Source organism: Thermobia domestica, chromosome 6, assembly GCF_964235325.1.
Source record: "Thermobia domestica chromosome 6, izTheDome1.hap1.1, whole genome shotgun sequence".
In the NCBI taxonomy this organism is placed as follows: Eukaryota; Metazoa; Arthropoda; class Insecta; order Zygentoma; family Lepismatidae; genus Thermobia; species Thermobia domestica.
The window spans coordinates 45,738,185-45,764,876 of NC_137459.1; the positions used below are offsets into that span (position 1 = coordinate 45,738,185).

The following is a 26,692-nucleotide window of genomic DNA, read 5'->3' on the forward strand; positions in this document are numbered from 1 at the left end:
CCGTTTTTTTTTTAGGTAAATGCGAAACCCGTATACCATCATTTTATGTCTACAATATCTGCACAAAATTTTATTTACTTCGGTTCACTTTTTCTTCCCTTTCGGTGCCAAATTTCAAAATTTTGGGGTGGGGCCTTTTGCCCCATAAAACCATTTTTCCGCAAAAATGAAAAACCCGTATTTTTTGTTTTCAGCACATTTCCCACACAAAAAGTTTCCTTGGAAGTCTTCATTTCCTTTACACACATCTCACATACTATTAATATCATTTTTGTTTTTTTGTTATCAAACGTTTGGGAGGGTCGGCGCCCCACCTAACTGTTTTCTCTAAAAAAATATAAAACCCTTATCCTCATTTTACGTCTGCAGTACTTGTGCAAATTTCATTCACTTCGGCTCATTTCTTCTTGTCTTTCGGGTGTCAACTTTCAAAATTTTGGGTAGGAGCCTTTGACCCCTAAAACAGTTTTTCCGCAGGAAATAAGAAACTCGTATTGATTTATTTTATGGTTATTTTCCATACAAAATGTTTCGTTGCAATTCTTCATTTCCTTTACACACACCTCACTGTTACTAGTACTTTTGATATTTCGTGATCAAAACTTTGGAAGGGTTCGTGCCCTTTCCAACAGTTTTTTCCAGGGAAATACGAAACCTGTATTCACTCATTTTACGTTTACAATATGTGTGCACAAGTTCATTTATTTCGATTCACTTGTCCTTGCTTTTCGTTCGTCAACTTTCAAAATTTTGGGTGGGTGCTTTTCCCCGTAAAACCATTTTTACGCAGAAAATAAAAAAAAACAGTATTCGTATGTTTTTCGCATATTATCCATACATTAAGTTTCGTTGCAATTCTTCATGTTCTTTAGACACATCTCACATACTGTTACTAGCACTTTTGATATTTCGTGATCAAATGTTTGGAGGGGTCCGTGCCTCACCGAACCTTTTTTTACAGGAAAATACGAAACCCGTATTTCCTCATTTCAAATCTGCGACATCTTTGCAATATTTCACTTACTTCGGTTCACTTCTTCTTATCTTTCTCGCGTGAACTTTAAAATTTTGGGGTGAGTTCTTTTACCCTATAAAACTGTCTTTCCGCAGAAAATAAAAAGACGTATTCCTTTATTTTCTGCGTATTGTCCATACAAAAAGTTTCGTTGTAATTCTTCATGTCCTTTACACCCATCTGACATTTGTTACTAGTACTTTTGATATTTCATGATCAAATGTTTGGAGGAGTCCGCGCCCTACCCAGCCGTTTTTTAAAGGAAAATAAGAAACCCGTATTCCCTCATTTTATGTTTATAATATCTGTGCAGAATTTCATTCAGTTCGGTTCACTTCTTCTTACCTTTCGGACGTCAAATTTCAAAATTTTTCGTGGGGGCTTTTGCCCCTAAAACTGTTTTCCGCAGAACATTAAAACCTCGTATTCCTTTATTTTTTACGTGTTGTCCATAGAAAAAGTTTCGTTACAATTCTTCATGTCCTTTACACACATCTGAAATACTGTTACAAGCATTTTTGATATCTCGTGATCAAGGGTTTGGAGGGGTCCGTGCCCCACCCTACCGTTTTTTTTTCAGGAAAATATGAAGCCTGTATTCCCACATTTTACGTCTGCAATATCTGTGCACAATTTTATTCACTTGGGTTCAGTTATTCTTGCCTTTCGCGTGTCAATTTTCAAAATTTTGGGTGAGTCTTTTATATTAATCCTTTACTTTATGTAACTTTTTCATTTTTAAAATTATTTTTTGGGGGGAGAAGGAGAGAAATGTTTTTTTCTGATATGTGTCTTTTGCCATTCATCTTTTTTGAACTGCTTAAGTAAGATCGTTTTGTAACTTTTGATGTCATCCAACTCCGTCACGATAATAAAATTGTCATTCTTAACAATTTGTTTTATTTCCTTATTTTTCAGTTTGCCACACTGATATATTTTTAACAAAATTGAGGTTTGGTCCAACGCCTTTCGAATTCGGAACCAACCCAACCGCCGAGCTTTTTGGGTTGCCTGCTATTGCAGGAAAACGAGAATTGCAGGTGGTAATGCACTTTTGGAGTCGTGTATACATTATGATGAATCCACACACTAGCGGATCCAGAAGCGTCGTTTGGTGGAGGCAGATTGCTTCCTGGACGAATAATGTAGGTTTTAAAAATGTAAGAGTTTGGCATCAATTTAGAATAACGCGGTGCATTATTTTATATAGAGTGTTTCAAAACAACACCGCCAACGTTTGGGTTGCCACATTACCTAATTTTAGCGTATACCACCAGATTTTCAGGTCTTATATTCGTCCCCCGCTTAATCATCTCTTAATCATGAAAAAGCACCCGCTTTTTCGGATTGGAGAAAAATCTAAGACGACTTTGTTGATAAAGTGTTGTTATATTCAACGTAAACCGCTACATTTCTGTGTCAATCTCTTCTGACAGACTGCTTAAACCTTATACAGATCTGTGGGGAAAAAACTTTTCCTTCACTTCATTGCTAAGGAGAGAAGTTTTAAAATAAACACTCTGCATATATGTAATACATATTATATACAACTATGATAACCTCGAATTCATTGTTTCTTCCGAACACTCCGATAATCCCGAACTTTTCAAAATATTCAAGCGACTCGACAAATGCGATCATATTGATATATTTCTGTATTTGCTGCTTTCAAACAATTCGAGACTTTCGAAGAGTTCGAGTGTCTCGAAGTTGTCTAATGTTTCTTACATTTCGAGTGCCTCGAACACTTCGAGAGTCTCGAACATTTTGGGAGTCCCGAACATTTCAGGAGTCTCGAACATTTCAAGAGTCTCGAACATTTCAAGAGTCTCGGTCATTCCGGGAGTCTCGGTCATTTCGGGAGTCTCGGTCATTTCGGGAGTCTCGAACATTTCGGGAGTCTCGATCATTTCGGGAGTCTCGATCATTTCGGGAGTCTCGATCATTTCGGGAGTCTCGATCATTTCGAGAGTCTCGAACATTTCGGGAGTCTCGATCATTTCGAAAGTCTCGAACATTTCGGGAGTCTCGAAAGTTCGATAATTCGATAAAATTAAAATTCTTTATCGATGAAACGGTTTTGAAATTTTATCGAATTGTTATCGATTACTCGATTATCGGAACAGCCCTACGTTAACCCTGCCGACTTGATGACAAAATCATGAAAAGACGTTTCCGCACTATAATATAATTTAGAATGTCCAACCATGATAACGGAGAAACTAAAAGAGACAGAGAAACGAAACTTTGCACGAAGCAACTAAAGAAAGGACGACATCTGCTTGTGTACTGACGAACATCACCAGTGTTGTCAACCCAAAAGAAAGTTATGCTTTTGTAAATTGAATGACCTAAATTGGATATCATCGTTGGAAGCAACAATGAAAATAAAGGCGTAGGGAGCTGTTATTTCACTGATGTGTGTTTACGGTCACACAGAATAAATTTAGCGTATCGCAACACGAAATTATCCTGAATAAATGACACCCTAATATAATGACAGTATATACATAACAAAACGTAACGTATAGGCCTATATGTAACAAGTGGCCCCGCATAGCGTAGTCGCTAACGCTCTAGCCAATGGTCCCGGTGACACTCGGTCAAATAAGTGTAAAAGCTTTTTCAGGATAGCCATCCTGCGTGAGGTTTTGTTAGTTTTTTCTCATTCGCACCAATCAAACGGTACCTCGCATAATGGTTCCAAACCGCTTCCTTCCTTCCTCCCCAATTCCCCAGGTAGTTTACCCGGCCAAGTAAGTATATGGTGGACAACATCGTGTTCGTGGCTTTTCTCGAGGTACTCTCGTTTCCTTCCACAATCTCATTTCACCAATTATTCCATCATCATTCACTTGCCTTAATTCATCTTCTTCCTTAGCCTAAAGGGATAATCATGGTACTTTTAACTGAAAGCTTTCATTTCACTTTTCCCCAGGTAGGGTGATCGCCGAGGGACGTTATCTCTCATACGTGATAGGCTAACATGGCCGTTGATGCCAAAAGCTCAGAAATCTAATTCCTAACTGTAATCCTAGTAAACATAACCCATGCCAAGTACTTTTCAACTTGAACAATCTTGCACAGGATACTGCTCTCACGTCTGCGAAGCTTTTTCATAAGTTGCAAAGGCACATTATAATGTGAAACACCTTTTTTTTCTTTTTTTCTTTTTTTAAAGGGAGATCAGACAGAGAGAATTGTAGGAAAGTGTTGGCAGTGTATCAACTGTTCAAGAGTGGCGCGCTTCTTACTATTGACTTCATAATCAGTAGAGACTGGATGTTAGACAAAATGTCTATTCCTTAATATTAAAGATATTATCAAAAATAACGTTTTGAAACGTATATGGGGGTTATAGTTTCAATTTAAACCAATTTTATTTGCCTATTTTGGCTATTTCCCCCCCTTACTGCCTAAATAATTGCTTTAGTGCTAATGTTGCCTACTCTATGCATGTTTCTTCAAAATAAGACTTCATTGTGAAAAATATATAATTTCGTATTTCAAGAAAGGGTTCTGCCTTTTCCGAGAAATATAAGATAAATTAACTTATGGGCAGGGCAGCGTCAAGCTTCACCCCGCTACAATAAAAGAATGTCACCGAAAGCAATGGCAGAGTATGATCCACAATTTTGCTTTCCACTTCCTCTCGTTTGCTACAGTGCCTCATTCTACAGGTGCACAAAAGAATTAACGTTCTTTAAGGGGGCAGACTACTAAATATTTTTCAAAAGCTAACAATTTTTATTTTGCCTGTTTTTCGTAAGTGAAGAGAGATAATGAAAGGTAATTTACCACAATAATATATAATGCTATTTTACACCTGAAAATACGAATCGGAAGAATAATCAGTGTTGCCATCCATAGAAATGACAGTATGGCCAAAATTTGAATTACCCAAAAATAATTTTTTAAGTCAGAGACTAGAAAAATGAACTCAACGGTAATTGATGACTTATCATGATATCTGTGTTCATTCTTAACTACTTTTTAGATAATAATTGTAGTTATTTTGTAATAACTTACATAAGTTTTTACAAAATAAATAAGATATTACAAAATAAATACAAATAATATTTAAAAAGTAGTTAACAAGGAACACAGATATCATGATAAGTCATCAATTACCGTTGAGTTTATTTTTCCAGTCTCTGGCTTAACCAAGATTGTTAGTCAATCCTCCGACTCCCTAAAGATGAACACCGGTGATTGAAGCCTACGTATCAAAATAATCCCATTCATTATTATTTTGAACCAAAAACAAGAGAAGGTGGGGTCATTTCATTCCAAAATCTATTTTTAACAAAACATAAAATGAAATTAATTCTCCAATATAAGTCTAATTATTGCCGCTGTAGGGTACAAGCTTCCTGGATAAAGTAAAGATGTCGACATTTCAAATGTTCTGAATGTAAGTATGGAGAACAATGAGAAACTAGTTATGTGAAACAAGGAAAACAAATGAACAAGTGTTATTAAAAGTTGAAAAGAAACGAACGACTTTGAAAATAGTTAAAAACAGAAAAAAAAAAAACATGAAAAGGATATTACAATAGTGATTAGAGCATTAATTGAAGAAATGTTCTCTCAGACGGTATGGTAGACGGCAAGAGAGGAATGAGATGAAGGATGGAGATTAAACATTACCTCAAAGTAAAAGATTGCAACAAATGGATTTTTTTTTTCTTAAAGAAAACAAAAACTTGTAGCTTACTTACAAGGGAATGATAATAACTACAGTATTGGTAGACTGAATAAATAGGAGGACATTGGGACGATGATGTTCTCCATAAACTTACATTTTCTAGCATCGAACCTAAGACACTTTACTAGACATTAGTCCTCTACCAATGAGCTACATTGTCTTATTTTCTAGGCATAAAATAGGAAAGAAAAATGTGAAAAATGTGACATTTAAATTGTGCATTATATATGAAAAAGCGAGCATTATAATGTTCGTATGAATTTAGGGTTTCATACGCTGAAAATGGCTATTTATCAATGATGGGAATATATTAATGTGTATAACACTTTCTGAATGATAAGATCATTGTCCATCAATCAATCTGCATGTAAGATATCAAACAAAAAACACCAAAATTTGAAATGAAATGAATTTTTAAGTTTTACGTCCCACGATTATGCCGGGTAGGCTAAAGGAGACGGTGATGATGAGAGATGAATGAAATGAAGAAAGTGGGAGAACCCCGAGAAAACCCACGCACACGGTGCTTCTCCACCACAAATTTCACTTGGCGGGAGCAGTGTTTGAACCCGAGACCCCAAGCACCAGAGGTGAACGCTCTGCCACTGAGCCACCGCGGCCCCAGCACACACAACAAAACTTTAGTTGTAGTAGGAGTGCTAGATTTGAGACTAACCAAACTATGGTAAGCATAAGTGTCGGAAGTCTTGTAGAACAGCCTTGTTCGTCAATCGACAGGTATCAGGGCAAAAATTGCAAGAGATACCGAACAGCGATGTTTTTGAAATCGATTCAGTGTTCCACGAATACGTTCTGTCGCCTCTGTTAATATCTTTTTGAGTTTTACGTCCCACGCTTTCCGGTTTCAATTTTTACCGTCGTAGAACAAAAACAGTAAGTGATAGCGAGTAATGGCTTTTTTGATAAGGATTCGGTATCCAGTGAACAGCTTCTACCTTTGTTTGATCTTACTAATCTGTTGCAATGAGTAGTTATGGACGTACTACATGTTTGAGTATTGAATTCCCGTAGTTTGAGAGTCTACCGTAATTTCACACTGTGAAACAAAATTCACTTGTCACATTTTGTTTTTATTTAAACTTTAATAGGTTGAAAAGAATCCTAATTTATATATATATATATATATATATATATATATATATATATATATATATATATATATATATATTTATAATATATTAGTGGATATAGAAGTTGAACTTGTACAAGGGTACTTGTACCAATGTTGTAAGTTAGTTACTCATCACGTTACAAATCTCAACTGGACACGATGAAGTTAACAACTTAACAACACGATGAAAATGCTAAATTTTAAGCACTGTTTTATTAAGTGTGCGTTAAGTTATAAATACAAAAACGCCTATGTTAGAACTGCATTTATAAGGCAATTTTTTCCCATACTGTTATTTCTTCTTTACTGTAAGTTTAGTCATCTATGTTCTATGGTATTTTATTTTATGTTTATCGGTAGAAAAGGCAGTCATCATGTCATGTGTGTCAGTGTAGCCTTTCGGTTTCGTCAGGGCTTAATTACTGCTTTAATGGTGTTTTTTACATACATTTTAATTATAATCTTTGTATTTGAATATGGGTAGTACAAACATAAACAATGTGGGGTTTCAGATCCTTACTCAATCTGCTGCTTCGTCAAATTTTAAGATTATGCATGAAAATGTCCGTTCTCTTTTTCCTAAAATTGACGAAGTACGGCTACTCGCTGTCTCCACAAAATGTTCCATTTTGATTATATCGGAAACATGGTTGGACGATTCTATAAGTACAAGGCAAATTGAGATTCCAGGATATTCAGTCATTCGCAGTGACAAAGGGAGGGGTGGAGGCATGCTGATTTACTACTTAAAACATATTAAAGTGAAAGTTGTTGAATTTCAATCTAACGATGTTTATCAAGATATAGAAATGTTAAATCTTGTTGTTAATGTAAACCACTTGTCAATTGGTATTACTGCTGTATATAGATCTCCCAGCATACCATATAGGGAATTGCCAGCGATCGAAGATGCCGTATTGGAACTATATCCACAAGTCGACCAAATATTCGTTGTTGGTGATTTCAATTGCGATCAACTCTGTCCAGATAAACAAGAAACTATTTACTTGAAATCTATTATTAACATATTAGGTTTCACACAGTTAATAAATGAACCCACGAGAGTCACTGAAACTACCGAATCTTTGCTAGATTTAATTATTACTGACAACCCGGAACAGGTACACTCGTTTGGAGTTAGTCCACCCATTGGAACATCAGACCACAGCGTAATTCACGTCACTCTCAAGCTTCATACAATATCCAAAATTCCCAGTAGAGTAATTCAGTGTCGTACTTACGCTTCATTTAATACCGAATCGTTTTATCATGATGCACAAAATTACAACTGGGATGATATTATTCAAATGGAAACAATAGATAGTAAAGTTGAATTTTTACAAAACTCTATACTTGACATTTTTGATAACCATGCACCGCTCAAAACGAAAAGGCTATCTAAGAACACTCTTCCCTTTATTTCAAGTAACACAAAACTTTTAATGAAGTTGCGTGACCGTGCTTACAGAAAATATAAAAGAACGAAGAATCAGTTGCATTGGGAGGATTACAGACGTTTGCGTAACTTCACAACTACTGTTGTGCGACAAGAAAAGACTGCATATTTTTCTGATCGTATGAGATCCACTACTGATGTACGTAACATTTGGAAAACTTTGCGTGATCTTGGTGTAGGTAAAAGCGATTCATGCTTGATTCTTCCAGATGATGTAAATGACATTGAAGCTATAAATTCACATTTCACAAGTGTCTATAAAATGTCTGAGACAAGCACTGAAGTACTTGATCAACAAACGCATTGGCTTTCATCGCGTAAACTAAATAGCAATATTGAAACGTTTAAGTTTCACACTGTAAACGAAACAAAAGTTAAAACTGCAATACACAGTATTAAATCCAACACATGTGCATTTGATGGAATAACAGGAAAAATGCTTCGTCTGTCTGTTCCGTTTATTTTAACTCCACTAACTCACATAGTAAATTACTCACTAACTCAAGGTTGTTTTCCAGAACTGTGGAAGCGAGCGAAGGTGGTTCCACTGCCCAAGAAGACAGTTGTACAGTCGCTTGATGAGCTTCGTCCCATCAGTATACTTCCAATTATCTCCAAAGTACTAGAAAAGGTAGCATTTCAGCAATTAACAACTTTTATCAATAAAAATGAAATATTGCCTGTTAATCAATCCGGCTTCCGTAAAGAACATAGCACAACCACAGCCCTTTTAGAAATTACAGATTCAATTTTGAATTCAATAGAAAATTCAATGGTAACAGTTTTGGTCTTGTTGGATCTTTCGAAGGCTTTTGATCTAGTAAATCATGAACTTCTACTGGCCAAAATGAAATATTACAACTTCTCGGAATCAGGTATTAAATGGTTCCACAGCTATCTCTCTTGTAGACAGCAACAAGTAATATTAAGAGGAGAAAAGACTCAGGTATCTACCCCATCCCTGATAAAGGCAGGAGTTCCGCAAGGTTCAATATTAGGTCCCCTATTATTTTCACTCTTTTCAGCAGATCTTTCTACAGTCATAAAACATTCATCAGTTCACTTCTATGCGGATGATACCCAGATCTTCATCAGTAGTACGCCTGAAAATATTATGGACACAATAGAGTTACTTAATACGGATCTTTCAGCTGTTAGCAACTGGTGCCTTAAGAATGGTCTTTTACTTAATCCATTAAAATGTGTTTTCACTGTATTGGGAACATCACATCAGTTGAGCAAAATCAACCCTGATGACCTAAAAGTAACTGTAGTGAATTCCAGTATTCCATTTTCTCCCTTTGTAAAAGATCTAGGCTTAATAATAGACCAAGGGCTTAGCTGGAATAAACACATTTCTGAACAGTGTATTAAAGCTAAGCGCATCTTACGACAGCTTTATAAATTGAAAGGCTATTTATCGCAAGAAACAAGACTATACCTTGTTAACACTCTGATTTTGCCTCTGTTCGATTACTGCGATTCAATATATGGTAGCTCTCTCTCCACTCAAAATACTAGAGCAATTCAGAAAATACAGAATTACTCTATACGCTTCTCTCTCAATTACAGGAAGTCTCAGCATATTCTGCCGGTACTTAATGAAAACAATATCCTAACCATGTCCCGAAGACGATATCTCCGATACTGTTGTTTACTATACAAAATAAATTCACATAAAGCACCATCTTACTTGCATCATAAATTAACATGTAGATCAGAAATTCACCGTTACAATACCCGAGGATGTAATAAGCTGAATATGCCCCGGCATTCTTTAAAAATAACAGAGAAGGCATTTTCAATCTCGGCAGTAAGAATCTGGAACTCCCTACCAAAGTCAATCACTGACAAACCGTATAATTTATTTAAATCATCACTCCAAACATTATTATTTAGAGATCAGAGACAAAGCATTGGCACACATGACAAGTTTACTACAGTTTGAAATTGGACTAGCAGTATGAGTATAGTTTTTTTTTTTTTTTCATTTACATTTACTGAGTGTTTTATTTATCATTAGTATTATTGAATGTATCATTTTATGTTGTTATTTGTATCTTGTATCTTATTTGTGTCTTTATTTTTTTCCTTTCTTTTCTTTGTAATTATGACAAGGGTTAGGTGGCAGAGCAGCCTCCGGCTGAACCTCGCCCGCTGAAATAAAGAGAAATTCAATTCAATTCAATTCAATTCAATATATATAAACAGGGCAGAGAATTTGAATTTGTTTCGAATTCCCGCTCCACTTGTTGTGAATACAACTAGAAGAAGAAGAAAAAAATAATGTCACAGGTTTTGTTCTCCGTTTGTATTTTGTAATTCACATTACATTTAATTAAAATGCAAATTATTCAAGAACTGTCTACTATCATTCTTAACTGTACATATGCTGTATCTATGCCTCAGTGAGCAATACACAAAATTCAAGCTAACATCAAAAACATTCTTCAGACCACGAATGACTTCACAGTTACATGCATATTGATATTTTGTTGCCTCTTATCGTTTCCGCATTGCAGCTTTGTCTACAATCCAGAACCATCGTGTTCTAACCCCCCAAACTCTCTTTCCCTCCTCCCCCTTAACACCACATGAGAGCCATACAGCATAAGAATTAAAAATACAAAGCGTTGAGTAAGCGTTTTCAGCATTTCTCTCTTGAAGGATGTCTTCCCACACTTCTGATCAATGGAAGAAAATCGATCGTTGGGCTCTTTAGTCCTTGAGGCTACAAAGGTAACTAAACTGAAACGCCAGAATAGCTTGTTATACATTTTCCAATATATATATATATATATATATATATATATATATATATATATATATATATATATGTGTGTGTGTGTGCGTGTGTGCGTGTTTATTTACATTCAGTGAACTAGCTAATTTCCAAAAATGACATTTTGGAAGAATGATAGCAAGAACAAAACTATGTCGAAAATATTGATTTTCCAGAATATTCCAGTCGGTTAATCCGTAAAGTTCCCCATAGTTCAAATATGTACTCATTTTTAACAGCGTGTTCTAAACTTGGCCGAAGTTTGGAAAAATTCACATATTTGCGATACTTTTCAACATTTTTAAATTAGTATCTTCCCGAATGTAATAGCTCAAATTCTTATGTATTAGGAGCACACACACACACACACGCATACAAAAAAAAAATGTTTAAATATTACTTAAAGCGATCAACAGTTTTCAGTCGCGCATTGCCTTCAAAGTTAATGAAATTTTGGAAGATAATTTAGAAATAAAGATAGATCACAGTTTAAGGAAAAAAGATACTAACAACTCACATGTATTTATTTTTCTTCTTCTTTTTTTTAATCAAAGGATCCAATATATTTGTGGCAAAAAGTTTTCTTGTAGGCCGTATATCTGAAGAACTACATATAGTGTAGAGAAACCAAAACTTCCATTTAACTTAGTATGATCTGCTTATTCCGAAAAAAAAAAAAAAAAAACTCGATTTAGTGACCGTTCAAAAAAATGGCCCTAATCCAAAAAATCAAATATATATCATTCAATCACCTTCTTTTTTTTTTTTTTTTTTTGTACGCCTTATATCTCGAGAAATGCATATAGTGTAGTCAAACTAAAACTATCACATAACTCAGTATGATGAGCTTATTCCGAAAAAAAATATAGGGCCTATATACGAAAACTCGATTTAGGGGGTGACCCTGACCCAAAATCTAGTTATTGTTCAAGATCGCAATCTTTTGATCCATTTTTTGGACCATTCCTAAAATTCTTGTTCTTTAGTGAATAAAAGTTATGTCTAAAACAAAATTATTTTACACCATTGTTAAGATAAAATATATATTTTAGAAATGTGATTTTTTTATTCAAATTTCGGCAAACTTTAGGGCACTTACGCGACCGGAAGATATAAACAGATTTTATTTCGCTTTTTACTCGTTCTTAGTCTCTCCTATTCGCAACTTTTCTGCGGTATTTGACCTGAAAAACTGATTTTGATTTTTTTTCGACCCACCCTATTGTGAAGATACGTGTGTATGAAAGCTTTCTATACAAATATACCTACAAAGTCTATCAGATTATCAATGTATGAGGATCAGCGAATAGTTGTTTATTCCACTTTTCTACGTTATCCTTCTTTCTCTTTTGCTCTACGTGTTTCTCTTTGCTTTTTCGAAATTGTAAAAAGGTGTTTATGTGTCATAAATCATTCAGTTGGAAATTACTTTCCTAGAGAGTAGACATTTTTTTTTGACTTTTAACCCAAATTTAGGGCTAAACATCTCTGGTAGAGAATGGAATAAACATTTTAAACTAATCTTGCTTTGAGCTCTATACAACAGAGAACTATAATTTAAAAAAAAAATCAATTTGTGCATTCTATTGTAGCCCACAAGACGAGAAATACATTTCAAAATTCAGTCGAGACGGGTAATTTCACAAGTTTCGTCAAACTAATTCACTCAAGTCTAAGGCTGCCTTCACACTAGGATCTTGTGACTCGCTCACGTGAACCTGTAGTGTGAAGGCATTGAATACTTCTGAACCGCTGAAAAGATACCAACATGACAGCCATGCTAGAGTCAGAAGAAGCCTCAGCTTTAATATTTGCGATAAGTTGCAAGAAAAAAAGGGAAAGAAGATATAGGACAATGTGGATTCATCCTATAAATCGATCACGACTGGAAAAATGTTCATTTTACAGTCTGTTTCCTAAATCAAGAGAAGATGAAAGACTTTTTTCAATTACTTTAGGATGTCTATATCTTCGTTTGACGAACTGTTTAATAGTATAAAGTATGCATTTCATTCAGAGTAACCTCAAAATGAGAAACTTTTAACATCAAATATGTGTACACTTTTCTTCATTTCAACTGAGTTCACGCTCACGTGTGAAGGGCTCTCATAAGACTGTGTGTTATTTTCTTCGAGCCAGCTACTGGCGGAGTGATCTTCACAGCCGCTCAGAACCGTGGCTCACTTGTTCCGAAGTGCATGTTTCAAGGCGCACATATAAGGCAATATACAGCTAGCAGCTGCAGCTCACGCGAGCGGCTCAGGGGATCCTATTCTGAAGGCTACCTTAGACCTCACATATTGTTTTAGTGTTACATAATTCATCATATAAAAACTATAAATTGATAAAGTAGCCCTGCAAAAACAATGAAGAGTACTTATCAATGTTCAAAGATACGCAAGGCATTTCACAATATACTTTAAATGTTGTTAAATAATGTTGGTATAAATATAGTTAAATTATTCCCTTCGTGAACCTCTCGTAAAGCGTAAGGTTTCTGACAACTTCTAGATGAAACTAAGATAAAATCAGGCCGTAAATGTTGTTACAAAAATGCACAAAATGAGACGAGAAAAAATCTGAGACGAGACAGGAAAAGTTTAATTCTCGTCTCGTCTCATCTCGTAAAAAATACTAGTTCCAGCTGACTAACTCGCTGTCGAGCTGATATATCATGTTTTGTGTAAACGTTATAAATGTCGAAATACTGCCTCTCATGACAAAAAACATTGCCACCAATTTTAGGAGGGGGAGAAGTAGAAAGCACATATTTGTGGTTTTTAACTTTTATCCTAAAACATTTATCACACACACACACACACACATATATATATATATATATATATATATATATATATATATATATATATATATATACTTACAAATTTATGGATAGTCGAGAGCCAGTGCTGGGTCACTTGAAATGACTCTGTGGTTTGACCAACATGTGATGTCACGCGTTTTGTTGTGATCTGTTATGTGGTCCGGTCATTAAAGGATTATATATATGTGTGTTAAACAAGAGTAAATCCATGTAGGTGAAACTTTTTGCACGTCAAAGTTTCGGTGAATTAGCACTTCGCTTCAGATTAGAAGTTGTTAGATACCAAATAATTTTATTTTCTTTTTTTTTAAATTGAGTTTATTTCTTTCAACTTACTATATACAGGGTGGCCCAAAAGTAGGTATACACCCCTGCATTGATCAAGTATAACATTCTATCTAATGGGTTTAATTGCATAGGTTGTTAAGAGCACATAATAAAGAAACTAGGTCTACCTGTATTTACTGAAATAAACTTTTCTTGAAAACAAATTCTATACATTTAAATACAATAATTGAATCTTTAACAACTTATCTTAGGGTTTAAGTCTCTAATGTTAGAATCTATCATTAAAATACGCTTATTCTTTATAGTTTTTGGCTCAAAAGTTCCAATATATTTCAGGCAAAAAAATTCTTATACGCCTTATATCTGGAGATCTGTATATAATGTAGCAAAACCCAAACTATCACTTAACTCAGAATAATGTGCTTTTTTCCGTAAGAAAAAGAAAACGAGAACTCGATTTAGGAACCGTTCAAGAATTTTGTAGGCCTTGATCCAAAACATCCAATATATTTCATTCAATCAAAAATTTTCTTGTACGATTTATATCTGGAGAACTACATATAATGTAGGCAAATTCAAATTATCACTTAACCACTTAACTCTGTATGATGTGCTTGTTCCGAAAAAAAAAAAATAGGGGCCGTTCAAAAATCTTGTGGCCCTTGATTCAAAAATTAATTGTTGGCCAATATCGCAATCTTTTGATCCATTATTTGGATCATTTCTAAACTTCTTGTTAGAACAATGCTCATAATCCTTCATTCGATTTTCCTTTTGGAAAGATCATTTAAGACAACAGTACCTGTACCGATGTTATCATACACGCTTCAAGAAACCCATCTGATCTTAACCAAACTTGGCAGAATAGTGGACCTTAAGGAGATTAATAGACGTAGATAAAACATTTGAGGGTATGTTCACCAGGTCTTTGGATCCAGAGTTAGGGTCAGCAAAATTGGAGTTTAAAATAAGTCAATTTTCTGCAATATATATATATATATATATATATATATATATATATATTCACCAGATAAAACAATATGAACCCCGTTACTTTTTGAGCGAAGTCGTTGGGTTGACATAAAAGGCACAGGCCACAGCTGAACCGTTCGTCAGACTATGACAATTATCTCACTTAATCAGTCACTGCGATGCTTGTTCGTGGAAATGGGAAGGTCGACATAATTTTCAAAGCTTCATAAGGGTCACATTGTGATGCCTAGACGGCAGGGAATGAGCATCTCGGAAACAGCGCGACTTGTCGAGTGTCCGTGAGATGCCATGGTTAGTGTCTTTCCAAAATAGGAAAAGAATTTCGAAACCAGCACCAAAAGAGAATTCGTGGGGCGGCCACACCTCATTAAAGGTGTCGGACGTCGTAGACTGTCCAGATTTGTACAACAGGATAGGGCGCAAATTTTGGTACAATTAACAACAGACTTTAGGAGTGAACAAAACACGAGTGAGTCTGAGTACACAGTTCACCGTACACTGTTAAGTATGGACTTGTGCAACCGATGTCGCACACGCGTGCCAATGTTAACCGCACTGCGTCGTTGATAACGACTGGAATGAGCACGTGTCCATCGTCATTGAACCGCAGAGCAATGACACAAAGCTGCATGATCAGACGAACCACGGTACTGTCTTCACCACATCGATGGCCGGGTTAGATACGTCGTCTTCCGGGGAAACAACTGCCCAAGACGTGCACAGTAGGACAACAGGCCGGTGGTGGCTCCATTATTGCTTGTGACACTTTTACATGGTCATCCATGAGACCGGTAGTGCTTGTGGAGGTCACCATGACGACTTCCAGTTATCGACAGGTCATTCCTGACAATGTATATCCATATATGTTGCCCGTATTTCCAGCTGGTAATGTCATATCATTCACCACAAGAACGCTTCGTGCCACAAGGCTAACATTATGCTGCAGTGATGAATTTAAATCGCTGCAATGGTCCCCCAACTCACCCGATCTTAACCCAATTGAATACCTTTGGGGTATCATTGAACTCCAGATTCGAGCTCATCGATTTCTTACGCGGAATGTACAGGACTTAAGTAACTTGTGGTGCGCCCTTCCTCCAGCCCCTACAATGACGTCGGCAAACCATACTGCTGCTCTTACGCGAACCAAATGTGGGCATACTAGATATTAAGTATGTGGTCATAATGTTTGACTGGTTAGTATATATATATATATATATATATATATATATATATATATATATATATATATATATATATATATATATATATATATATATATATATCGATGAAACTTATCAAAGATTGACCAAATTAACATGCTCGTAGACCTTAATGAGCTCAGTAGTGTAAAGAAGTGAAGTCCTTTAGTTTCCGAATTATGACATACTAAGCTTTGATTTTAATTATTTTTTTAAAATAAAAATATTCCTCTAATTACTGTTTGAAAAAAATGTAATTAACCAGTTATTAAAGTTTAATTAGAGTCATGATAAAGTAAATGATGAGATGGATGATTAGCTATGTTGTATACGTAGTGTTTACATATTATATAATTAAGATTTGTTAGAAAAATCAATGAAAATCGATCTTTTTTCGCAATAAGGTAGCTATCACATCATAGAATTATTTACTCCAGTAGGCTTCCGATAATATGGAATCTATCAGTCTGGTATACCCATTATCCGCCACTGATATGATGAAGTTCTTTCTTCTCTTTTATTTAATGTTTTTTTTCTAGGCCTTTAAAGGTACAGCAATTCCGCATCAGTCTGTATTCTTCAAAGTGTAGATTTAAAATTAACTTTTGTTTATATTTGAGTTGGGATGTTCATCTTATTGCTGCTGCTAAACAATATTTTCTGCCAAACATCATGTTACAGCTGTATTCAGTCCACGACTTAAAGTTTAGTAATCGCTGAGGCGCTGCCCAATAATCTGTCATTTTCGTTTATCCGGCAATGACTAACGAGGGAACCTATCCAAGTGTAACTCTGACTTCGAGTCGAGGCTATGGTCGTTGGATACCTTGTCGCAAAAGAACATAACACGAAAAGGGATACATCCTCGATCGCAACCGTTGCGAAGATATAAGCGTGAAAATTAGAAATTGAGCTCCATATTATACATTACAAAGTCAGATTCCGGGTCAGATTTTTCGGAAACGGTCGTGTAAGGAAACTCAGCGAATACATATCAAATTAGTGTGGGGAGCCCAACACCTTTTGAATGAAAAATTTGTATCTCCTGGGCACTCACAGGGTCCCAGACGGGGTTCAACTCAAAATTTGCAAATGGAACCGGGGGTCAAGTAGCATACTGTATGAAAGCTATTGTTAAATAAAAGAAAATACAACAAATCTCAACTATTTACAATAACCCTGTGCAAACGGGCAACTGGTCAAAATGTCAATACAACCTACATCAGAAAATCTATGGCCACGCTTCTAAATCCGTTAAGTTGCGACAATAACAAAACAGAAAAACACGTTTAAAAGTGCAAGGTATTGAAGTAAAGCAAATTGCGTCAGAGTCTCTCTCTCAAAAGCATCCTCCGATATATTTTATTTCTGCACCATTATTCCAGTCTTCTCCAACCCCACTTCTCTCCACGTTGCCTCACAGTTTCAAGGTCATTCCTATTCGTCTTTACCATCATGTTTCTCGTTCAGCAAATTCTCTGATAGAAATTTCACGGTGCAATCTGTGAAACTGGGGTTCCGATGCGCGAAGCATGTACCGTTGCCTTTTGACTTTTTCACCCTACACGACGGTTGCGATTGACAATGTATCCTTTCTCTTCTAGGACACAAAATCCAATGATCATGGTTATTCTATGGTCCATTGGTCATTCGAAGTCACACTTATACTTGGGTAAGGTCCGTTGTGCGACTTTGTGAGAGATTGATTGATTGATTTTTGACTTTTACATCCCGTTCAGCAGCGAGGCTATATGAGACGTGGACCTACTGATTAACGTGGAATCCGAACCACATGAGCTCCCGCGACTTTGTGAGAGAGTGCAGCAATTTGCTTTACTTCAATACCTTGCGCTTTTAAATGTGTTTTTCTGTTTTGCTATTGTCGCAACTTAACGGATTTAGAAGCGGGCCATCGATTTTCTGATGTAGGTTGTATTGATATTTTGACCAGTTGCCCGTTTGCACAGGGTTATTGTAGAGAGTTGAGATTTGTTGTATCTTCTTTTATTTAACGATAGCTTTCATACAGTATGCTACTTGACCCCCGGTTCCATTTGCAAATTTTTAGTTGGACCTCACCTTGGACCGTGCGAGTACCCCAGGGACACATATATTTCATTCAAAAGGTGTTGGGCTCGCCACACTAACTTGATATGTATTCGCTGAGTTTCCTTGCACGACCGTTTCCGAAAAATCTGACCCGGAATCTGACTTTGTAATGTATAGCATGAAGCTCAATTTCTAACTTTTCATGCTCATATCTTCGCAACGGTTGCGATCGAGGATGTATCCCTTTTCGTGTTATGTTCCTTTGGGACAATGTATCCAACGGCCATAGTCTCGACTCGAAGTCAGAGTTACACTTGGATAGGTTCCCTCGTAAGTCTCGAACGTTCCGAATTATTGGTAGGGAATCAAACCTCAACGTTTCTCAATACTCCCTTTGCAGGTTGTACAACCCGCGGCAAAAAACCTGCAACATGAGGATGTAAGTTTATTGTGAAACTACGCCTAACAGCACAGGGAATGAACATAACGTCTAAGTGGAACGAATCACGCCAGGATAAACCTCGGCATCCTCCCGTGCACATTTATTTTGGAGCAAAAGACTTCGTCATTTCACAATAAACTTATATGCTCATGTTGCAGGTTTTTTGCCGCGGATTGTACAAGAGTGTAATTTCTAGTTCAGTTTAATAATTTAAAAAAGTGAATTCCATAAAGATAATAAGAGAAATAGTGAAGTAGAGGATAATCAAAATGTTCTTCACTATAAGAAATGATAAGTACCTTCTACAACAAATTCGCATCAAATTACAAAAATAAATCCCATTTGTAAATTACTGGAATTGTATTCGTAAAGCGCACTGATTAAAGTACACCAGTAAAAGGACGGGTTTCTTCCCATTATCTGTCCAGCTGTTTCTCTCCAATCTGTTGCCGTAATTGACATGTAATACCTGCAACATTTGTTACGTGAAGGAATCTAATTCACACTGGTCACGTACTAATGGAACAAGCGACCTACCCAGAGAATAAAGTGGCAACGGGGTGAATAAGACGGCTTTCCTTAGTTGTTTCAGGGCTTTTCCTAATCACCAATCGAAAGAAACGAAAAGAAGAAAAAATATCGTGAAGGTGAAAACGAAACCTTATTGCCTTTATTTATTTATGAAATTAAAGCAAATATACGTCTATCATATTTTAGAGATAACATGTAAAAAAGTTTCTAAATCAAAAATACACTCGCAGAGAGTAACGATTTTAGTTTATATAAAATATAGAGGGTCCTTCTAACCACATCACTTCGGCACCTATCTCTGCATTGACTTCAGCGGATTTGTGTAACGGAAAAGATATAGGCCTTAGCTATAGCATCTGGAATAGATTAGAAGTGATATATCTGCACTATTTTAGATACACTAATTTCAAATAACGCCAAGAAACTCTAAATAATAGATGCGTTCATTCTTTCATGATATTTTGTGCTAATTACAATTTCTCTATATTGCTAGTTCATATAGTAGAATGGGGGAAGACGCCACACTTTTTCATTTTGAGAACTGTATCTGTTGAATAATGCTGTGATAAAAGGCAAACTATACAACAATGAATAGCTACAGGGTTAACGCACAATTGCTGTAAATACCACATGTTGAACTTCTATGGTGCACTGACAATTTATTGAATAAACGTCTAATGAAATTTGCCATCTTACCCCGACACGTCGGATAGAGATGCCTAGTGCTTCGGGGAAAGATGCCACGATAATAAAATTGTAGTTACAATTAACAAAGAAATATGTTAATGCTTTTATTTCAGTACAAACACACACAATAAGCTTATCATGACCCAACACAGTTATATGTAGCATAAAGAAATACATAGAAATATAAATATAGTTAGTTTAAAAAACATTGTACTTCTCATACAAAAGGAAACTTCATGAATTAAAATAAAAGCAGTATTATGTAGGGACTCCAAAGGTAATATGTTTTATAGGATTAATTTATATCCGTAGAATAAGTATTAGCTACATTCTAATGCAATATTGAGTCTTCATGTTTACCTAATAGTTAGTATAAAATATCGGAAAATACGCGTACAACTCAAACTTAAATCCACTAGTCATGAGAAAAAAGTATGGTCAAAACGATGTTTCCTACCATATCAGTACTTATATTTATAACATTTGAACTCAGTTGTGGCATGCAACATGTGTATCGAGAAATATTGCACAATTTTCGTGCAACCACATGTTGCAGATCGTACATCTGATCCATGCCATGTTTGCACCTTTTGGATCGTAATAACATCGACCGCATATACAGCGATGGTCATTGGAGGAAACATCATCCTTTCTGTTATTTAGACATAGCCCTACTTTTGCAGCTGATGTCTTAGGAAGTTTCTTCAATTTGCAACCAGAACTTCCTCCAGAACTGAAAGAGTACATTGTTGCTACTTCAATGTTTACTTGCTGCTTATCCCTAGTGCGTTTTGAGAGTGTATGTTCAGTGCCATTTAAAATATGTGCTGCTTTTTGGTTTCCGTCTCCTACCAGTTGGGTTTCTTTCTCGATCTATGGGATGAATTTGAGATATATCTTCAAAAGGTGTTTTCTGAGGGGGGGGAGGATGAATGTACAATATTAACGAAAGATGCAGGAATAGAAGATTGAGAAAAGTCATTTGAGCAGCTAGGATTTGCAGAATCTCGAGGAAGGTGTTCTGAAAGAGTGCTGTCGTCTGATGGAGAGGGTGAAGCAGAATTTCGTTCGTTAGTTGAAGCAACACTAAAATCTGAAATAGCAAAAGCTTCATCAGGGATGATATTAGGATCGTAGGGCACGATCCCACATGCTTGGAAACCTGAAGTAGAGTTTCTGTGTGTTGCAGCTTTATCCCAGGCTTGACGATGCAAGATAGGAAATAGTGACCTGTATAGTTTTCTATGTGGATGTGTTCGCTGACATTGTGACACAGCTCTGTAGAAACAACGCTTCAATAGACGAAATAAGCTCTTATCTAATGGCTGCAAATCATGAGTGCAGTGACTGGGGAGGCAAAGCATGATAATATCATTTTCTGTTGCAAAGTCCAGCATATCAGGATTAGTGCAATGAAAAGAGTGACCGTTCAGAATGATAAGACTTTTCCTGAAGGTTTGCGTGACAGAAAGTGTTTTTTTGCAACCAATTCATAAAGATTTCAGAATTTGTATAGGCATGTTTTTGATTCATAACTATTCTAGAACCATTAGAAAGAGCATCTTCCCACTCGAACCTCATATTTTTCCATCACAAAATCCATAACATTGGCAGAAACTTGCCTTCTGCATTGGAACAAGCAATCAGTGAAATATTTTCAACTTTGTCTGCTGACGAAAGCACACTAACTTGTTTAGAACCTTTTGCTGCTACTACAGTTTCTGAACAAGAATGTAATTGTATTCCTATTTCATCACAATTAAAAATACTACCTGCTCTGTTTAGTAAATCATGTTTCTCACAGATTTCTAAAAGATGTTTAAAATAATTTCCAACATTCTCACGATTCATAGCTTCTGCTCGATCGCTAGACAAATTATGAAACTTTCTTCTTACTAACGTAGGAAATCTCATGAAAGACTACAACCAATTGTATCCAGCCATTCCATTCCCTTTGTTAAATTTATGTTTCACACCATAACGTTCAGCGAAGGTGTATGCTAGTGTTCGTATCTGTCTACAAAATCCTGCATTTTGTAGTTTCTGTATGCAGGCAAAGAACAATTTTAAATATTCATGACCAAGACAACATGGAAAAATATAAATAGTGTCTACACAATGATCATACGATGTGTTATGGAATATGTATAGAAGTGCATGTGTATTGTATACGAAGGGTTTTACTAATAACTAACTCTTATGAAACTCATAGCCGCTATATCAACCGTTCGCCCTTTCCGAACTTTAAAATAATACCGGGAGAATAACAGTTCTGTGTATTTTCATTTTCAACTTTCTTGATATTAATCGCGAAGTTAGGAACTTCGTGACTACCCGAGCAAGAATTAAACTTGCATCTTTACCCGAGAAAATGTACACATGCATCTTTACCGGACATTGATGTAGCAACTTTCCCAAACATCGGGGAAAGATGCCAGCTGAATTTTCGCGCCAAAACTGCCACAAGATATGCTGAGACTCACGTGCACTATAACACTGTAATTCTCTCTATACAGCAACTACGTGTTTTGCGTCATTATTAATTGTATTACAAACTCATGCAGAAAATACGACTTATTCACAAACAAAGCATGTGTAAATTTATTGATAATTTCTACATTTTACCATGAGCCAAGTGTATAACATACTCATCGACGTGACTGATGACGTCCCTTCCTTCTACGTGACCTCCGCTAACAGCCTACACAAGCTCGTGCCATATGTTGTTGTTACGACGAAGTTATAGCAAAACTAGCATCTCTCCCCTATAGGCATCTCTACCCGAAGCACTCTAACCTCTGAACTAATCATTTTAACTAAGACGCAATGAATATACGTATGTCTGTAATTGTTCTATAGACACAGTTGAATTTCACGTCAGTACACGTTGAATTTCATTAAAATAAATCGTAGAGGAAGTAATGTATCTGATAGTTGGTTTTGTTTATGTGGAAATGTATTACTAGTAGACATACATAAAAAAGATTAAATATACTAACTCTATTATGTACTCATACAGGATAAACTATATGTACTTAATGTTGTTTGAGAGTATCTTCATTGTGGTGACTTTAAGTAACTACTTAACGACGACCATCCAGCTCTGAACATGAGAGAACCCTTTACATGGGGATTATCCAGAGTGATGCCCTTAACAGTTGCTATATTTTCTGTCGCTTAGAGAAAGTCATTTAGTACGCATATCACTTGATGAAACGCAAAGCGATTATTGCTATTGAGTAATTACCTACACAGTATCCGCAACAATAATTATTCAATGTGTCCACCCTTGGCCTTTACACACATTTTTACTTGTCTATTGAGGTACGCGTGACTTCCGGTGGTATAGATTGCGCTACATAATCCAAATCTGCTTTCAGAAAATCAAAATTGCGAAGACGTTTAGAATAGGATTTATTGTTAAAATATTCCGCTATCGTTTAAAGGCTTAAGATCGGGACTGCATGAAAGCCAATTGTCACCGGTGATCAAGTCAAACACGTTAGGTGCCAGCCAGAGTTCTGTCATTTTATCTATATAGGCAGGTGTGGCATCTTGTTGAAATATCCGTTGCTGTCCAGTAAACATTCACAACTGTCCACCAACGCGTCACTGATAGTTGAGGGCTCGTGTTTCAACCCCACTTCGTAGAAATGCCACTGTGTGATACCTGTTTCTGACACATTAATGAATTACGCATTTTTGGATGGCGCATGCTTTACTTCCTTTACGATGATAAAGACCACCATCCACAGTTTCTCGAATTCGAAAAAAGACCTCTTGAAATTTGGCTTTTTCGCGATTTTGGACAGCGCTAGCTCTGAAATTATGCACTTTTCGTCATAGGTTCATATGAACTTTTTCTCTTATTTTGATGTAAGGAATCACCTCTTACAGTTTGTCGGTATAGTTCATCAACAACATATATATATATATATATATATATATATATATATATATATATATATATATATATATATATATATATATATATATTTCCATAGTGAAAAGATTTACGTCTGTGAAAATGATTTGGAGGTGTCGACACTTTGTGTATCTCTCAAGCTGCCTCTTTGATCTTGTTGTATTTATGTGACATAAGCGTGCTGTAAATTTATGGTCTGTGTTTCGTCGGCAAAGACTATGTCTAAGATTTTTATTAATGTATAACATGGTATGAAGAGGGATTTTTAATTCCCTTTCCTTGATTTTCTAATTCCCGAGCAGTTTTCTGCGAATTCTCTAGGCAGCAGTAGTAATGGTAGTTCGTATATTTGTTTCACGTGATCGATCTGTTATTGCTCTATCAGTAACATAAAATAGAATGTACCATTGTACAGCTTAATGGTACAAAACACGTCTGCTTTACTGACATTTTTTTTCGATTTTAAGAGCGTCCAATTATTGATATCAAACAATCACAACAACGCGAGTCTCTTTGACTTCCCACTCCATCTTCAACATGTAACTACTGACACAACTAGTGTGCTTTGTAATGTCCATATTATTGAGTTACATACATCACCTCCTTAGCGTCACCAGAGACTACTGTAGGGAACTGTGGTATTCATAGGTGCCAGAGCTCACGATGACTGACTTCAATTCCATGAAGTGAGCTTGAAGTTGAGTGTGCGCAGTGAGATAGAGTGAGCGTCATGTCGAAATGTTATCGTGAGTGTGAAGTCAAGCTACCATCACGTCGAAATGATGTAGTGAGCTTTACGTTGAATAAGGATCTAATTAGACAATTGATGTAAGCCTGATGTCGGAATTTTACTCTGAGAGTGAGGATGAATGAATGTTATTATGTCTGATTGATGTGAGTGTGATGTTGCATTTATGATGTGAGTATTAAGTTGAAATCATAGCATAAAGGCTTTAGAATATCGTTAGACTAAGTCTATTATAGTCAAGCAATACTATATTGAAAGATAAGTATAATTTTAAAGAGATAAATCAATAATCTGTACTTCATTCATTTGGAGAACTAATCAAATGACCCTTCTATAAACAAATTTTATTATGGAGTTTGGCTTTTTCTCTGCTCCTTATGGGAAACTGCGTTGTTTTTTTTTCTAACTGACGCAACGATAATTTCATTTTATACTTACCTTTGCGTAGCAGCAGTGATCACTACATTTGGACTATTACTCATTTTAAATTCACCCGACACGTTCCCTGAAATAGGCATTATCTACAAGAAATGCTATAAAAAAATATATCCACATTTTTTCTTCATTTTTCAGGTTGAGGTGTGGTTTTCCTCTGCTCAACTTTGATACTTAGTTTGCGTGAAGAGTTTCACGTTCGGCTGGTAGGAGGTAGCACTGGAGCCGGGATTAAAGGTGGTGCGTGTGTGTGTTACTCGTGACAAACAGTGAGTGGTAATTGAATTTTTGGTGACCGAAAGCGAAAACGTAGTGAATATTCACAGAGGGTTTGTGTGCTGTCGACGTAACATCTGCACTAGACAGAAGCATAGTTAGGCGATGAGTAAAAAAGAATTAAGTTTCAGAGGCGAACGAAATTGAACTATCTAAACTTCCCATGCTGAGTGTCCCTCTACGTCAACCAACTCGGATGTGTTGGTTTGTGGATGTGCCGACGCAGTTATTCGTGTTGATTGCCGTATAACTAGTCGCCAATTGGCATAAACGTCATGAGTGAGCAGTGCAATAGGCAATATCTAAGACCTGGGCTATTCGAAAGTGTGTGCAAGCTGGGTTCCTCGAAGCCTTACGTTGGATGACAGGAATTAAAGACAATCCATCTGTAATAAGTTATTGAACAGTTTCGGAGAGGATGGAGAAAACTTCTCTTCTAGTATGCTGACTGGCGAAGAGTATTGGTACACCATTAGAAACCAGAGACAAAGAGATAGTCAGTGGAGTGGCACCACACACAATCCCAAACAGAGAAGTTCAAAACAGCAGAATATGCTGGTAAAGTGATGGTTCACATGTTTTCGGTCATTTTGGAGATGCTCTTGTCGATATTTTGGCGCAAAGTGAAACAGTAAATCCTGGCAGATTCATTCATTATTTGGACACATTCAAGGAACAATACAGAAAAGCGAGACCAGGCAAAAATGTCAAGAATATGCTGCTTTGCATGACAATGCAAAAGCCCCGAGCCTGAAAACCACCGAGGTAATTGGCAGATTGGGATTCACTGTACTCCCAAATCTCATCTACAGCCTAAGTCTCCCCCTTTCAGACTTCTACATCTTTGGACCGATGAAGAATGAGAATGTGGTTAGAGCTGGATAACATGGTTGAAGAAATAACCCACAAGCTGGTATGTGGACGGCATACGCGCCCTTGTTCCACGGTACCATAGGAGTGTAGCAGTGAAGGAAACTATGGAAAATAACATGGATAGAGGTAACATATCACTGTTCTGCACCAACGTCATGAACTCCCTATAAACATTACCTGAGAAAAATATGTGGAGCATTACATTTAACAATTCCACATACTTTTAAACTCACTCAGTGGTTTTGATCTTTAATAGCCGTGCATAATAATTCGTACAACCTTGATAAAGTTGAGCTGTTTTGAAACGAAATTGAATCTTTAATTTT

General features: G+C 36.2%; 1 protein-coding gene across 1 annotated transcript; it reads left to right on the top strand.

Annotated features, from left to right (window-relative positions):
• Positions 1-7,331: 7,331 nt before the first annotated feature.
• On the top strand, positions 7,332-25,388 carry LOC145687170 (uncharacterized). Its single transcript, XM_081760633.1, has 2 exons — positions 7,332-9,575; positions 25,356-25,388. The coding sequence occupies exons 1-2, from the start codon at positions 7,332-7,334 to the stop codon at positions 25,386-25,388; spliced, it is 2,277 nt and encodes a 758-aa protein (XP_081616759.1).
• The last annotated feature ends 1,304 nt before the right edge of the window (positions 25,389-26,692 follow it).